This window comes from Rhea pennata, chromosome 5 (assembly GCF_028389875.1).
Source record: "Rhea pennata isolate bPtePen1 chromosome 5, bPtePen1.pri, whole genome shotgun sequence".
In the NCBI taxonomy this organism is placed as follows: domain Eukaryota; kingdom Metazoa; phylum Chordata; class Aves; order Rheiformes; family Rheidae; genus Rhea; species Rhea pennata.
Genome location: NC_084667.1, coordinates 43,006,292 through 43,023,473, shown reverse-complemented (window position 1 = coordinate 43,023,473; position 17,182 = coordinate 43,006,292). Strand labels below are relative to the sequence as shown.

The 17,182-nt window shown below is 53.5% G+C and overlaps 1 protein-coding gene across 6 annotated transcripts in view; it reads right to left on the bottom strand.

Annotated features, from left to right (window-relative positions):
- CTNND1 (catenin delta 1) overlaps positions 1-17,182 on the bottom strand; it is a 38,334-nt gene that overhangs the window by 5,087 nt on the left and 16,065 nt on the right. For 5 of the 6 annotated variants that reach the window (XM_062577728.1, XM_062577727.1, XM_062577731.1 and 2 more), the window contains 12 exons: positions 12,857-12,975; positions 11,673-11,989; positions 10,544-10,615; positions 10,085-10,243; positions 9,351-9,883; positions 4,851-5,314; positions 4,556-4,739; positions 4,145-4,262; positions 3,348-3,501; positions 2,928-2,945; positions 2,614-2,682; positions 663-790 (listed from right to left, as the gene is read on the bottom strand). In XM_062577728.1, coding sequence (XP_062433712.1) covers positions 663-790; positions 2,614-2,682; positions 2,928-2,945; positions 3,348-3,501; positions 4,145-4,262; positions 4,556-4,739; positions 4,851-5,314; positions 9,351-9,883; positions 10,085-10,243; positions 10,544-10,615; positions 11,673-11,867 — 2,094 coding nt within the window. In that variant the 5' untranslated portion in view covers positions 11,868-11,989; positions 12,857-12,975. The remainder of the gene's footprint in view (positions 1-662; positions 791-2,613; positions 2,683-2,927; positions 2,946-3,347; positions 3,502-4,144; positions 4,263-4,555; positions 4,740-4,850; positions 5,315-9,350; positions 9,884-10,084; positions 10,244-10,543; positions 10,616-11,672; positions 11,990-12,856; positions 12,976-17,182) is intronic. The other variant, XM_062577730.1, reaches the window with a different exon arrangement.

The following is a 17,182-nucleotide window of genomic DNA, read 5'->3' as shown; positions in this document are numbered from 1 at the left end:
CTGTATGCATGACACTGCACAGAAGTGGTTGCTCAGGGCAGACCCAGACACTTGGCAAGCTCTGAGTTCCTGGCACCGCACAGTGCCAGACCCAAATAATCAAAACGGCGTTTGAATCCAAGCCTAGCTGTTTCTAGTTCCCAGACCTGTAACCCAGTAACCTCCAGGTTATGTCTGTGAATGGGAAGGGGCTGACTCACAGCAATGAGTCTGAGGCCAAAGCCCTCTTGCAGGCCAGGCAAGTAAGATTTCCCAGTTGGTCTCTTTCACACATATAAGCAAAGGCTGAAGAGCAGGACTGTACAGCTCTTGGCATCGGCCTCAAGCTTTCATTCCCTTCCCCAGCCTAGACAGCTGAAGGAGTGACAGGGACCAGGCTGCAGGCAAGGAGACATACAGGCAGTCCTCAAGAAAATACAGCTAGCAAAAAGCACAAAGCCATTAACAGCAGAGGATCTACGTGGCCAATACTCAAACTGTGCTGCTGAATGATTTTTTTTCTTGGGCATGATGTCATGCATGACAAGATCAGCCTGAAAGCATTGAGTTGTGGCCCTTTACAGCTCTGCTGGTACCTGAAGGTGATGCCTCCCTGCTCCTCAAGGCCCCATTGCCTGAACTGCTGATGAACTGAAACACACTCACTTTCACAAAGCACTCACCGTCCAACAGCCAGCGCACAGATTCTGAATGGCTCCTGCTGAAGCCTCTAGGATAGCTGGAGTTTTGCTTTCCTTTAACAGAGAGATGTATATCCGGACCACTTCTGGCTGGAAGAGTAGCTCATAGCCTGCCAAAGGGACACAAAGCAGACGTTACCCAAAGGCTCTGCCAGCACTTGAGACCAAGCAACTGACTTGCTCAGAGGAGTCCAACTGGGCACCAAGGCCTGAAGCTTTTACCCAGGCTCTTTGCTTCCTGGAAGCTGGATGCACAAGGGCCAGACTGCCCCACAACATGGAAAAACCAGACCTCCAGCACCAACTGTGGTCAGGCTGGACACTGGCTGCTGCCTGGGATCCTTAAGACACATTGCAGCTGACAAGAGGTTCTAGGCTGAGCCACAGCACTACTATCAGCAGAGTATCCTCAATTTTAGTCCAACACCTAGCTGAAAGGTACCAAATCCAGGACAGGGCATGTGGTGGGGCTGCAAGCTCAACAGCTGAGTACTACTGCGGCAAAAGGCTTGCCCATTGCTCTCAGCACTGTGCTGAGAGGGGCTTGGGTTCAGCTCATCCTCAAAGAATGAGTGCAACACATCTCTGCAGTACCAAGCTCCTGTTCCCCTAGCAGCTAGACAGTAACGAGGCCTCCAAGCATCAACTCTTTTCCATGCAAATACATGCCGAGAAGTGGCTTCTAGAACAGTTTAGCTTGCTTCTCACCTTCTCTAATTTACAGCTACCACCTAGCAGCCAGGCAGGGACAGGATCACAGAATAGTTGAGGTTGGAAGGGACCTCTGGAGATCTAGTCCAACCCCTCTCCTCAAGCAGGGTCACCTAGAACATGTCAGACAGGGTTGCATCCAGGCAGGCTTTGAATCTCTCTGGAGAAGGAGACTCCACAACCTCTCTGGGCAACCTGTTTGAATGCTCTGTCACTCTCACAGGAAGAGTTCTTCCCCATATTCAGGTGGAACTTCCTGTGTTTTAGTTTGTGCCTGTTGCCTCTTGTCCTGTTGCATGGCACTACTGAAAACAGTCTAGCACCATCCCCTTGGCACTCCCCCTTAAGGTACTTGTAGGCATTAGTAAGATCCATCCTTTTTGCATCCTTTTGCATCCATCCTAACAAGTGGCTCCTCTGGTTTCCCCACAGAGATAGATGCAGATTCTTTCCCTGCAGTGTGAAGTGGCTGTGTCTGATGGCTCGCTTGCATGCTGAAAAGACTGGTGTCTCACCAGCCACAGCTCAGGTCAGCCTAGGGCTCAGTTGCATATTTGAGCTGCTCACAAGGTCAAATCTATCTTTAGCTTTCCTGCAATTCTTCCAGTGCAGGTCAATTCTTTGTGCTCCTTTAGAGGCTCCAGGGTCATCCCAGAAAGCCAAGGGTGTTTTGAGGCAAAGCAAGGAGTGGAACTTGATCCCTGGGCTCAAGTTCAGCCACTGCTTAGCCAGTGTAGAGGGATTTGTAGTTCTCAGAAGCTAGAATTTTGTTCCTGAAGGCTTCTCACAACAATCCTTCCTCACTTTTGTATTGGAGAGCACTGTTCTGTGCAGTGCTTTCTGGACCAGAAGAAAGGGGCAGGCCAGAGAATAAGCCACACTGAGAAGTCTGCAACATGGAGGAGCACTACCCTTCCCAAGGCTGCATCCTCAGTCCCCAAGGCAACAGCTCCCTCAGCAGCCCTAACACACACAGCTTCAGGCAGCACTGACCTCTGCCAAACGAGAGGCCTCTTTCAGCAGGATTCAGCTTCAGAGCTGCTCATGGAAGAACTATTTTTAACAGGAATTTGGGGAACCAAAAATACCACTTGCAAGCCAAACTTCCATCCATTTGAGAGGCTCACTTTAGTATGAAGTCAACCCAGCCCCTCTCCAGGGCTACTTGGGGAAAAAGCAGCCTGTGCACCTGAACCCTGCACAAATGCAGTAAGGAACATACCTTTGGCTGGAGTTGTTCTTTTAGGGAAATCCACTGTATCAGCACCAAGGTCTTCTGGATTTTTTTTACCTTCAAAGAGCAAGCACAGAGGCATAAGACACCTCTTCCCACACATCCAAGCCCAACAGCTTATTGCCACCTGCTACAGGAATAAGCTCAGAAGCAAAGTGAACCTAAGCTACCAGCATGTCCCAGGATAAGACAACAAGGGCATTAACCATGGTGCAGGCAGCACGTGCCCAGCTGGGGTAGAACAGAGCTAGAGAAAGCATCTGATCAAACCACAGAAAAATTAAAACCAAGAGCGCACTCACCTCTGGAGAACCATTCGTCTATTGGCGAAGCGGAGAGAAGGACAGGAGAGAGGGGAGGCAGGAGGAGAAGTGCCGACAGCATCATGGGGCAGATCATTTGGCAAGAAAGCAAAGGGCAGGGACAACACAGGAGAGAGGAGAAGGTGTGGAGTTAGTGGAGATCCAACCATCACCATCCCACCACCACAGAAACCCACCAGGAGACCATCAGCTTGTGTCAAGTGCTTTGGACAAGGCAAGCAGCAACTCCCAAAGCCAAGGAAGGCACAAACCACTGCGGCTCCAGAGAAAGCTGCAATTTAACCTTTATGTAAGAGATGGCAGAGGAGGAGCATAGAGACCCCACACCACCCTCAAAGCCCCACTGAAGTAGATCTGTCCTTATCCCACCTCCCTCCATGCTGCCACCACCCAACGAACCTTTGCCCTTCTTGGCACCAAAGCAGCTGGCAGCATGGGGCCCAGTGTTGTTGGCAGGGGCCAGGGGTGTCTCCTGGTAGCGCTCAGCGTGGGGGATCTCACGATGGACTTGGTAGGACAAGTTTCTCAGCAGGCACACACAGTTCTCCACCAGCTAGAGAGAGCCAAAGAGTTTGGCTCAGAGCAGCACGTTCTCAGCCCGCATGTGCCTAGGTGAGGGCCACATCTCAACCACAGCTTACAAGTTAGAGGTAGACCAAGTGCAGCTGAACTGGGGCCAGGCAGCTCTATCTCAGGTGGATCTGAAGCAGACCCCATGCCACAGAAGGCATGGCCAGTCCTGCTGATTTAAATTCATACCCTGCTGGGCCAAAAATCTCTGCCAAAAGCAAAGTGGTCCAGTAAAAGATCTAGGGAAGATTCAAGTCAGCAGTGGGTCAAGACAGATTAGAGAGCTGTGAATCAGGGGACATCAGTGTGGAAAAGAGGATTGTTAACGCTCACAATAGAGAGAAGTATTCTTATTGTCAACTGCAGCCTGACAGCTAGACTCATCCAGGCAAAACACCTGGGTCTCACCCCATAGAGCTTCTCTCTTCCCAAGTGGGTTAGAGAAAGATGTGAGCTTGGCTTGGGTTTTCCAGCTAGCCCTGTCACCTCAAATTCTTCTTAAGTGAAGTTCTAGACTCCCCCCTCCATTCTCTGTCCTTCCTGAGGGAAGCTCATCTGCAGCCACCACGTTAGCTGACAAGGACAGATCACAACATGCCCTGATCCCACTCCATTCACCATGGTACCTTGCTGTCCGAGTCCTTCTGGCCTATCTCCGACTGGACGATGTAGATCAGGGCATCCACCAGCCCGTCACATTCTCGCAGTTTCCGACGGGCCTCGCTCCGCTCTGAGCTCACATTCCTGGCAGGCAGGAGACACTCGTCATGGGCAAGATCACTGGGGGCCAGAAAGGAACAGCCCCCACCCAGCAGAGCTCCAACCAGAGAACTCCTCTACCTCCTCCCCACAGAGGGAAACTTCTCCTTTATCAAGGATTATGTCATCACTAGCCATCCTAGAGGAGCAGCTCCTCCACAGACAGTATGGTAGTCCCATAAGGCTACCAGAAGCAGTCACCTCCCACTCCAGAAAGCACCATTTCAGCAGCCCCAATCCACACCAGCTCTCAGCTGAGATGCAACCCCCTCCTGTACCTAAGGCAGCCAGCGGTGTTAGTGAGCACAGATTCCCACTCGATATGGCGAGGTTTTGAGTCCTCATTGGGTTCCCGCTCCCAGCCTGAGCGGGGAATGACAACCTCATCAGTCAGGGCATGCAATGCATGATCCACAATGGCCATCTTGATGGAGTCGTGCGAGGACAGATTCCACAGTGTTCCTGCAATGCCACACAAGGGAGGCACCTGGTCAGACCACAAGGATGCAAGACCTACACTGTGCACCCCTCACCCAAAGAATCACTCCCTCCTTTCTTCCCTGGAGCAGTTACCTGTGATAACCTCTGTGAGGTCCATATCATGGGCCTTTCGCAAAAGGCGCACCAGAGCAGGTACCCCATCGCAGTTCTTGATGGCAATCTTGTTGTCTTGGTCCTTGCCAAAGGAGATGTTCTTAAGTGCACCACAGGCCCCATAATGCACCTCTTTCTTGGGGTGGTCCAGCAATCCTACCAGCACAGGAATGCCCTTCAGCTTGCGCACCTCCGTCTTCACTTTGTCATTGCGGTAGCAGAGGTGCTGCAGGTAGGCAGCTGCATTGGACTTTACAGCATCCAGGCGGAAGCTCAGCATGGCTATTACCTCCGGGAGCTCTGGCTGGCGCCAGTTGCCTGGGGCCGGGGCTCCTTTACGCAGGCTGTCCAAGCTAGCCAAGCTGCCCCGCTCATGCTGAGCCAAGGGGGCCCAGTAGTACCGGTCAGGGGCCACTTCATCCACAAGCATGTCTTCATAACTCCTAGGAGAGGGGACAATCACTGTCAGCACAAGCCCTGTACTTGCAGAATGCTGTGCCCACCTCAACCCATCAGAAGATGGGATGGAGGCAGGCTGCAGAACAGTCTCATGGCACCTTCCTGCTCCCTTTGCACCTGCACAGGTGCATAGGTCTGAGCTTGAGTCTAGAGCTGGCACGTCCTTCCCTGCAGGAGCAACACCATGAAGCATCGCTAGGACAGCTCAGAAAGCAGGAGCCTCCACAGCAGAAGGAGACAGCCCTGACAGCAAATCTGCTCCCTTCCCACCCTGCTGGATTTAGCTTTGGGTTAGACACAAAATCTGGTCTCTGCAGAAGCTCTACAGAGGCATGACCCAGTCCCAAGGCTCAATCACAGCCCACGTATAGGCTAGAATAAACATTTGGGCTTGTAGCCACTAGAGGGCAAGTTCATCAAAGGAGCCAGGAAAAGTAGCTCAAGAATTCCCCAGGGCTTTGGTCAGCTTAAGTGGTTCATGCTAGACAGCCTGTTACACCATCATTAAGTGGGTATAGCAAGAGAGCAGAGTCTGGTTTCAAGCCACCAGTTCTTTACTGCATTGTCTGGCCTGTAAGTAACATTGTACCCAGACATCTGAGCTGCCCCATGGTGGTCCCAGGCACACAAGCTGCTGCCTTACCAAACTGCCTCAAGTATTTCAGAGCATCTGCCTCATCACATCTAAAGCAAAGACTTCCTCCAGGATGAGGCTCTGAAGTTTGTTGCCTGCAGAGGGCCAGCAGTATGCTGTGGCCACTTTACTACAGCGGTATGTTGCGGCTGCATTACCACAAAGGGACAGGCTTACCCAAGCAACAGGAGACATCCCTAGTGCCACTCCATGCACACAAGAGAAATTCTGCTTCTTGCCTCATTTTTGTCTTCACTAGTAAGTCCACCTATTAAATACAATCTTCCCCCATCCAGGGAGAGGATTTCAGCACTTTCCAACAGAAAGGGAATGGGAGGGGAAACAGAGGCCTAATTGCAGCAGTAGCAAATCTGCTACATCAGGGTGCTGTTCCTAAGCACTGTGGGGGTCCAAGGTGAGGTAGTGTCCTCTGGTTCTTGTCTGCCCAGGAGACTACTCAGCCATCTTCAGGTTCACCCTCTTAACTCCAAGATCAAGTGTAGGAAGCTTCCTGCCATCAAGTAGGCAGCATAGGTTGCAATAAAGGACAGGTTCTGCTCTCTATGCCAACCACTCATGCTACAGCCTCCAGTGAAGGACTTACCAAAAAACAAAACAAACACACAAACTCTGCAGCCACATCATTCTCAGGTATTGCTGTACAGTCAGACATAAGGGAGGATAGAATGCATGGCAGCAGCATGCCACCAGGCTGGCCTCAAGGTGTCTCAGCAGTGCAACACACGGCCAGCCAGGGCAGCAGTCGCATGGCCTGGCTACCGAGAGATGCTGAGGAGTCCAGCCTCTCCGGGGAGTTGTCCTTTGCTACTGCAAGGAACTGCACTTGATGCTTTGTGCTGACCAGCAGGACTGCCCCAGGCCCCTGCAGATGGCAGCAGAATGAGGCAGGAGCCAAAAGCTCATCACTGCCAGCATGGCAAGCAAGCCACCCGACACTCATCAATACAGACCACAGCACAGGATCAAGGTCAACCAAGGCTTGAGCAGCTGGAAGGGGAGCACCTGCCCAAGAGTAGAGGTGAGTCAGTGCCAGACTCCACCCTGCCCTGTAGCCTCATCTAAGAGCAGATGGAGATAGCAAAGGTGGGTGAAGCATGTCCTCCACCACGGCTGGAGCTCCCTTCTACCTCCTGGGTAGGCAGGGAGCTCCAAAAAGAGCCACACAAGAGGGACCCACACACTCACAGCAGATCACGGCCAGCACATACTGCGCTTCTCGCCTCAACGCGCTCTTTTGTCTCCCATGCGCCTGGCAAGCTGCCTCCCTGAAGGAAGTCATTAACAGCCAGGCCCCTGCTCAAGACAAACATCTCAGAGGCAGGGGGGATGCTGATCTCGCCTGTTCTCATTCCTACAAACCAGGCAGCTGAGTGAGGATGGTAACTGAGAAGGCAGGGGCCAAGCCAAACTCAACAGCGCCTGGATTCCACAGATTGCTGTGATGATTATCAGCCTGTGTGGGAAGGGAGAGCCTGGCTATGGGGCTGCGGAAGAGCTCTTCCCTGTATTTGGCAGCATCCTTGCAGGACAAGGTGGCAGGCTCCACCAGGACTGTGCCCTGTCAGGCTGGGCTCAGAGATGACGCCTTCTCCCTCAAACATGCTGAGTTCCTGAGGATCCTACACCCTCACACAGCTGTGGCTCTCCTCTATGCCTGGGCTCCACCTCCAGCTCATCCAACTCCTTTCCTTCCAGGCCTGGAAGGACAGAAGGAAAACAGCTGCCACTCAGCCCAGCAGCAAGACCTTGGGGTCTTGAAAGCAGAGCCATTCAGATGAGGGAGGGAGGGAGGGAGGATTCCTGCCTCCACACGCTGGACAGGACACGAGCCTAGGGAGGGCTTGCAAGCTGGAGCCTTCCGTCTTGGCTGGACTCCTGCCTTTTGGCATTTGCTCCCCTCCACAGCCTGAAGCTGGAGCAAAGCAGCCCTAAGTCAGGCACGCCTGTTTAACCCCTTCTTGCCAAGTTACTCACAGAGGGACCGACCATGAAAGCCACGTGCTTAAAACTGCTAACGCTGGCTTTTCAGAGCCACTTGACTCAGTGCAGGCAGCAGGGGCAGCTGCCTTGTTCTCTCCTCTAGCTGCACAAGCTTCATGAGGCAAGGCAGGCTGGGGAATCAACCCGCATAAATAACCGCCCAGACTGGTTCAACACAGCAACAGTAACATTTGTGCTGGCACCAGCCGAAAGGACGAAGCTCCTCCTTTAGTGACTGCAGCAGCCAAGAGCTACTGTGGATTCACAGTACACATCTGGATACTGGCAGATCTTGGGCAGGTGCTGGTGTGCACCTCCTTTCCCTCCTGCCTCTGTGTACATGCCCTAGGAGTTCAGAGAGCCTGTGATCAGTCTGTCCTGCCCTCCCCAGCACTCTCAGACACATCCCTCTCAGCTCCCTGACACGGCCTCCTGCCCATCTCTGCAATCCAGGCCTAGTCCCTTGCTGCACTCCTACCACCCACCATCCAGCTGCTAGCCTCTTCCCAGTCCTCACCCCACTGCATAGGCAGCAAGCAGAGCAAGCTAAGAGGCTTAAATCATCAGTGTTCATTTGCTACAGGACACTGGAGTCTAGCAGTCACAGCCTGAGGCACATAACATCCTGGGACACCTGCTCGCACCTCTGAAAGGGCAGTGGAAGGACTACCAAGAACCTCCTCTGGCATCCCCCGGGCAGCTGCAGGCTAGCAGGGCAGTCACTCTGGCAGTCAAGCTGGAGGAGCAGGTGATCACCCACAGCCAAACAAGGGGGAGAAGCTGCTCACTGCCAAACAGGTTGAGCAGCTTCTTCTGCCCTGCAAGAAGACTGCGCTGCCAGAACGCTCCCTGGGGCGCTGTAGGGCTGAGCCTTGCTCACGCCAGCCCCCAGCTCAGAACAAAGGCTCCTCTGGGGCTGGCCAGTGCTCCCTTCTTGGTCAGGGCTGCAACTGCGAGGCTACTGCTGCTCCAAACACAGAGCTGTGCTGTGTAGCCTGGACCAGGTGCTGTTCCCAGCCGGACAAACAAGACACGATGAATTTTACAGTGCCCAATCCCACCCAGCCACAGAGCTGCCTTCTCCCTTGGAAGCCTGCAATCATCCTGGCAGAACAGGCAGCACAGGAGAGAAGGGCCTGCAGCTACATCCAACTGCCCTGTGGAACTTCTTGCTTCAGGACAGCCAGCTCAATTAGCACCAAGTTTTAACCACCAATTAAACACACAATTAGGAGCAGATGCAAGCTTTCTCCTGCACAAGCCACAGGTGACTCTGCTCACTGTACTGCCTCCACCATCTCTTCTGAGGAGGATGAAGCTGTAGAGATTCTATGCTAGTGTTCCCCACCCTCATGCTTACTGCTACACGCCTGGTCCCCCAATACCTGAGTCGACGCCGGGGGTCGGATGGGGTCCCTGTCCGCCTGGCTGTGCCATAGTCAGACATAAGCCCGTAATCCACATCTTCAAAGCCCACACTGCGCTGGTCATCCTCCAGGCCGTATGGCTCAGGGTGGAAGTGGTTGAGGTCCATGTTGCTGCCCCCAACACGCACTTGAGGCTGGGGGCCATAGATGTCCTGGCGGCTGGGGGCCCGGTAGGTGTCCATGGAGGGACGGTAGCGCTCATCAATGCGGGTGACACGGGACAGGCTGCCGTAGCTGTGATCGCTGCCTGGGTAGCCATCCTCATAGGGGCGGTTGTAGCCATCGGGGTAGTGGTAGTTACGAGGGAGGGTGGCTGTGCCTGGCTGGCTCAGGTAGCCACCAGGGCCGCCATTGCCATTCTTGCGGAAGTTCCTGTCCATGGTCTGGACATAGTTGGTAGTGACTGGGGAGGTTTCCAAGGGTAAACCGTCAGATCCCATGGGGACCTGCTGGACTGTCCGGGTGGTCACAGTCTTCACCACTTTCTTCACCTGGAGGGATGGACATTGGGCACACTCCAATCAAAGTCCTGTCCCCTACTACACCTGTGTCCCCAGATTCTACTTCCCGCACTGCATCTTGCCATGCTTTCACACCTCCTTTCAGCTCAGGGCACTGTAAGTGGCAGTCATCGCTGCCATAACACCTCAGCCAGAGCCCATCCCATCCATGCCTCTGCCCCAGGCTCATACCGTGGTCTCTGTGCGCCGAGTCGTCCCATCATCTGATGTCTCCACAGACACGACCGACATGGCCCCTTCTGGGTCCTCCTCCATGGTGTACGTCTCCTCCACAATCTGGCCTGGGTCCTGCATTCTGGGGATTGTGCTGTACAAGAGGTGGCTGTGGTCCTGGGGGAGCAAGGGGGAGGGAGTCAGTCTCCACTGCCAGCACAGCCCTCCCTGTGGCCAGGTGACTGAGAGAGGACAAGCTCTCACCCACCAGGAAGCTCTGCTGCCCCCACTCATGAAGGAGGATATCAACTTACTCTTGTCCCAACCCTTCTAGTCCAAGGTGGACACATTTGGGAATAAGTCTCCCTCTCCAGACCAGGTTTGAGACACTGCCAGCCCTGCCCCAAGCATCCCCCACAGGACATTCATCCCCCAGCAGGCAGGCTGCCCACACCCAGATGGCTCAGCTCCCCTTACCTGTGGCCCGTTGAGTTTCAGATCTGGGAACTTCTGCCTCTCTAGGTCAGCATCGCCCAAGAAACGGCCGTTCTGAAATGCACATCACCACAGCATGCCCATTACTGGGCTGCCACTTCTCTCCCTCCCAGGATCCTGTAAAACCTACCTCTCCCATTAGCCCTAGGCCTTTGGGGAAGCCATCTCCAGCATCCTACCAACACATGCCCAACATCTTGCTCCCACAGGAACAGCAAGCTGCCCAGAGAAGTGTGCAGTGCACAGCAAACCATTGTCCAGTCTGGCAAAACAAAGGTTGTACCACCCAACCCACCCTAGTTCTCCCACTATATCTACATCCAGCTTGCAGACATCCAGTCCCCTGACAAAACAGGCCAAGAGCAGTCCCCATTCTCCAACACTACCCCAGAGACCTTCCCCATCCTCCAATGCAGGAACTCCAAGTCATATCCCAGAGAAGGTATTACTGGGATAGCCCCCACAGGCTGAGGGAATAGTGTGGATGCTCAACAGCTGATTGCAGAGCACTAGTTTAACTTGCTTACACTCCCCTCTGTACTCTCCTTTTCCTTTCCTGCCTGACCTACACATCTCTCCTAGCAGCACTACATTTCACAGCCAGAGAGTTAACCACCTTCCGCGTGGCACAGCATGCCAGCCCTCTGAGTGCCCCCTCCTATAGAGGAAAGAGGCCTCTCCCAGCCCCGGTTTGGCCATTTGGGGGATAAACCAAGATTTCAGAGATTCACCATTGCCACCTGAGAAGGAGACAGACATCCCCACAACTATACACCAGTCCCTGCATTTAGGCCACCTTCCAGGAAGCTGAACGCAGCGGGAAGAGAAGATGCCCAGGCACTAAATGCAACCAGCCTGAAGTGCTCACAAATCATCCCAGGAAGACTGATCACCAGGTCAATCCGCACATCCCTAGATCACCTTCAGCTCCAACACACATGCAGCACTGTCAGCATTACAAGTGCAAGACCAACATAGCCTTCTTCCATATCACATATCCTAGGAAGGCTGAAGAAGAGCCTGGCCCAGGGCTACCCCCACTGAGGCAGGACCAGCACAGATGGGGGCTCCAGGAGCCGCCACACCCGCCTCTGCCAAAGGGGTTTTTTACCTGGTGCCGCCGGGTGAGTGTGCCGTTGGCCAAGCCCGGGCTGGCATCCTGCGGGGAGACCCGGACTCGTTCCAGCTGAGCAGAGACATGGCGCCGTTCTTCCTCAAGCGCCCGGGTCAGCTTCTCAAACTGCGCCTCCTGCTCCTTGACAGAGGCAAGGATGCTGGCGGTCGACTCCACTTCTGAGTCGTCCATGGGTGACGGGTGCCCGGGGTGGACAGGGAAGGGGCGAAGGGTGCAGGGAGGCACAAGTGAAGGCAGCTAGGTGTCAGGGTGAGGGGAAGAGAAATAACCCAGAACGGGGGAGCCACTCTTCACTGCATATGATTTATGGAAAAGAAAGGAGGAGAGACAAGAGGTCAGAGACAGATTTCATTATGACAAATTCTCTGAACAAGGGGGAAAAAATAATCCTATGCCAGTAACACCCACTTCCACCCAGTAGAAGTGCGGGAAGGTAGTCTTGGAGCAGCACAGCTCCAGGCATGGCTCAAACAGCTCCCACTGGCATCTAAGCCTGGAGAACTAGCATTTTGGCAGCAGAAGGTCCTGCACCCCCTAAAAAGATACAGGGTCAAGTTAGGTTCAGGAGAACTGTTATGAGGAGGGTGTGCTCCTCAGTAATAGCCTCCATCAAGTTGTGGGAAGCCTTCTCCTACGTGGAAAGAGCCCCACACAGCTGCTAGCAGGAGAGGCAGGGACATCACAGACCTGGGCAAGCACAGGACATTGTTTCACAGAATGAACACTAACCCAAATTCCACTATTTCCTTTGGGGAGGTACGGAGGGAGATGACTTATTTTTCCCCACTCCCTCTTTCCCTGAGTGAGGAGAGTGAGATGTAATGCAAAGTTTGGGGCAGGGAGGAGGAGAAGGGGGACAACCCCAGCTTCAGTTTGCCAGGCTCCACATCTCCCTCCTATCTAGGAGAGGGTAGGAAGTGGAACAGGATCACCCTAAAGGGGACCCCACAAGCTTCTTTGCCAGTTATCAAAACCCACCACCCTCCAGGTCCTTGCCAGGGCTCCCACAATGCTGCAGCCCTCCCAGGAGGTCTCTGGCACACCAGTCCAGGGGCAGACAGTGGCTTGGACCTCAGGTATCCCTTCCCAAAATAAAGTAACAAAAGAGAGCACCGCAATCAATATTTTGACAGAGAAAGGCAATTTTGTTTCATACAGACCTGTTAGAGGAGGAGGTTCAGGTTTGATTGGCAAAGGCACAGGGCAGCCAGGTCTAGTCGCAGAGAGTCATGGGAGAAACAGCCCAGCCACCACAGTGAGGAAGCAGGAGGGAAGAGAGCTGCAGAGACAGCAGGACAGTGGGGTCAAAACTACATAAGCAATTTTGAAATAGAAGGTAGGGAAAGGCACATCAAGATTTGGTGAAGGGGCTCATCTCCACAGCCAACTCTTCCATCCCTACAAGGAACAGGGCATTGTCCAGAGAGAGCTGGCATGGTCGTAGATGCGGCACTGTGTCCCCGACACTTTGCCAGTAAGTTAACAGCCCAGGAGCAGAGAGCCCTCCACCTGCGCTGCACAGGCCAGTCAAGTCCCAGCAAGCCTGCAAGAGGTTTTCCCAAACTTATGCAGTCACAGCAGGCCTGTGGCAGCTTGTTCAAGCTAGGCAGCCAGCACAGAAGCTGCTTTCTCACGGTCTCCAACACAGCATCGGCTCTGCCCGTTCCCCTAGCAGTACTGCTGCCCCAGTGGTGGCTGTAACAGTGATCTGGGACCAGGACTCAGCTCACATAGAGCATTGCCCTTCCAGGGCTCTGCATCAGCCATCTCCAACAGCTCTGCAATCCCTGGCAGCCCTGCTCTTCCCATGGACCTTCAGTTCCAGCCCATGGCAGATGCTAGCTCAGAGGAACTCAAAGCAGGTATTTTCCATCCCAAATGAACCCATAAGCAAACCCCTCTTGCAAAGACATCCAGCATGTCTTTCCACATCTGTGGCTCTAGTGCTCCCAAGGCTTCTGCTGGGTACAGGTAGCACACCACCACTCTGCCTTGGTTTTTATTGGGTACTGTGGCACTAAGTCCAGCAGAGCAGGGTAGATTTTTTTTTTCAATTTGCTTTGGAGGCTGCCTGCAGCACATGTAAACATCTGGTCACCTCCACCCTGTAATCTGCCTTCATCAATTAAAAAAAATACAGTTCTACTCATGCCAATGCTGTGCCCAGCAGAGATGAAGCCATGACTCTTGCACACACACACCAGTTTGCTTCAGATCCCAGCATTCTGCCCCAGCCCATGTGGGTTTGGATGCTCACTGGCCAAGTCCCCACCCAGCAAAGAAACATGGCCCACCACCTTTTGATTTAGGAGCCCGAGCAGGCTTTCGGATGTTCCCAGACACTGCTCCTGGCTCAGGCACACAGCTTCCCATTTATCCTGCATTGCAATGTGTTGTGCCTTAAGGCATCTTCAGTCTCCCCAAGCCTTGTAAGGGAGTGTAAGGTCAGCTCTGACCCTTGCTGCCCCAAGTTCTCACCTGCCTCATAGATTCCCAGAGATCCTCTCTCTGCAGGGGAGGTTTGGTGCCACCCTGAGAGTGCTGATGCATCCCAACTCTCACCTGTGAGTCAAACACTCCCCACCTTTGATAGGCATCCACCCAGCAGAGCAGGGACACAGCTACTCAGTCTTTAGGGACTCACTGAACCTCAGTGACAACCCACACTGACATGGGAGCAGATCTGCAGACCCCAACCCCAAAGACTCTGCTGGAAAGAGGCTGTGCTGAAAGCAACCTCACATCCAGGAGATCTAGCCAGCAAGGTGCTGAGGGCAAACTGCCCAGCCAGCCAGCTTGCTTCCTCTCTCCAAGAGGGGGCAGAATTCCTCACCACATCTCAAGGTCCAGGCTCTTTCAGCAGGCCAGGACAGTCCTACCATCCAGACCCCCAATGGGGGCATTCAAAGTCCCAGCCAGAAGCCAGACTGGCTTGTTCCAATTTGGAGTGTTTGTTTCTAGAGTACTATTTTGCCAAGCCCTCTAGAAGACAGGGACGCTGCTGGACAGAGAAGGAATCCTCTACCTGTGACACAATTGCCCACACAGCTATGCCACCGCTCCATCTAACAGCTCCCCAGCCTCTCCATGACTAACTCCACACAGAAGTAGCAGCTTTTTTGGGGCGGAGGGAGGGGTGCACTAGGACACAACACCAGCATACTGGCTTCCATCCAATGTGGCTTTGCATCTCAGCTCTCCTAGATCTTGTGAATAGTCTAATGTGCACACAAGTAGCCTCAATATTAAGCAGTGAGCAGGGGCTGGCAGGCCTCGCCTCTGCAGGAAGGCATGTAGAAGAGAGGCAGCAAGGGCAGCAGATTCCTCCATCCCTGCACGGCTGCCAGGCAGGCCCCAGGCAGCCAGCAATGCCTCTCCAGCCCAGGGTTCCCACCTCCACATATCCCCTGGGAACATGGCCCAGAGAACACAGACACTAACAATGAAACTCACAGGGCCGTTGAGGGCCTCAGATAAGGGGCTAGAGCAGCCATGAGGCTGTTTCCTTCCCGTTCTTTCCACAGGGACTAAATACACAGCAGCAGAGGGAAGGAACAGGATGACCAGTTCCTCACCTGCTACCTCTCCCTGTTTCGCTGGACTCACAAATGCCCCTCCAGTCCAGGCATGGGGACATGCAGAGACATACACAAGTCCTCCTTCTTCTTGTCCCCAGGGGAGAGTAGAAAGCCTTCGGGAGGGGAGCCAAGAAGCTTTCAGTTCACACTTTGCAGATCCATTAATGCCAGAGGATTGTTCCAGAGTCTTTCCTTGTCCACCTGAGGCTCTGTCCACAGGATCATCCTGTAACCCATGTCAACCCTGTGAGCATGCTCAAGCCTACCTCATCTGCACAAGTCACTCCTGCCCAGCACAGTTCTCACTGCAGGCAGGAGGTGCAAGCATGGAATGCAGCAAGGCCAGATGATGCCAACAGTCTGAGGGGCTCTAATAGCTCTCCTCCTCAGAGCCTCTGCCACGAGGATGTGCAACTTCCCTCCATTCTCATCCCAGTCATCTAGTCTTCATCGATTCAGGATTAAAGACTAATTGCTATGAGGCAGTGCCAGGTCCAGAGAGGTTAGCAAGAGCCTTCCCTAACTCTGCCCACAAGCACACGCCAGCACAATTGCAGGCTGGAGCACAGTCTTCACCCTTACAGCTGGCTTGCACACAAACCCCAAACAGCCTTACACCCTCCCAGCTGCAGAGGATCTGTTCCAAATCCCCCTAGCCTGTCCCCTCTGGGCACACATGCCAGCATTTCAAGACCTGCACAAAGCACAGCCCCTCACCACCTCCTGATGCCAGCTCAAGGCATTGGTCATTTTCAATAGAAAAAGCAGAGGGAGAGAGAAGACCCCCAGCTACTCAGTTTGATCACACTAACCAAGAAATGACTTATGACAGCTCAAAGCCAAGTAAGTTGGATCCCACAAGGCAGAAGGGGAAATTCCAGGGATCGCTTTGAGCCCGTCCCCTATCCTCCCTCCTTCCTCAGCTTCTGAAGAGCATTTTTCCAGAGCCAGACCCTGACCATCTTTGAGGACGGCTGCAAGAAAGCCTTTTCATCATGACAGAGGCACTTGCTGACACACCCATTACTTAAAAACCCCAGCAAGTCAAAAATATTCCAGTTGGCTTGGTTCAGGGCAAAACAAAAAGCCTAGAGACAAACACACCCAAGAGCAGCTTCTACCCCCCTCAAGGCAGAAGAGGCATCAGAGCATTTCCCCTGTTACTGTCAGCAAGACGGGACCCCAGTGACCAACACAACCATCCAGAAAACCTTATATCCAATTTATCTAGCCTTATCTCCCAACTTCCTTGCATGAGCATACCCCTGTGCTGAGCCCAGAGGTTTCTGTGCTAAAGCATGCCTATAAGAGATGTCCAAGACATGATGTCTTGGGAGGACTCTCTCCCTTGTCTCTAGGGAGGCAGGCCATGAGCTGATTTGCCTGCACAGAGCCACTGCAGATACCCACAAAAGCCTTTGGGTAAACTAAAGAATGAGTCCTTAATAGCCAAAAACCCCACTTTTCACCCTAACCAAGCAGTCCAGAGCTCTTCCCCTGGAGGCAGCCTTAGGGCAGAGCATTCTTCCTAGACCCCCTTCCTCTGTGTCCGAGGGAGTTACCTTCCTCCAAGCCAAATCTCTTGCCTGGAAAAATAACTTTCAGGACCAGACCACAGCTGTAGCCCATCTAGAGTTCCCTTTGCACCCTCCTCTGCTGGAGGATGGGAGTTCAACCCTTGAAGTCTTCCCCACTGGCCATGATAGAGCCAGCAGACAGGGAATCATACCCCAGGTCAGAGAGGACAGACAAGATCCTGCAGATAGGATGCAGGCAGGGGGCCTGATAGGCAGCATCTGCCACAGCATACAGAGCACCAGCTAACTTGAGCGCACAGCCCTGTGGTTGAGTCTTCACAAGTGTGGGGCTGGACCAGCTCTTGAAGAGTCCTTCAACCAACGCCTTTGG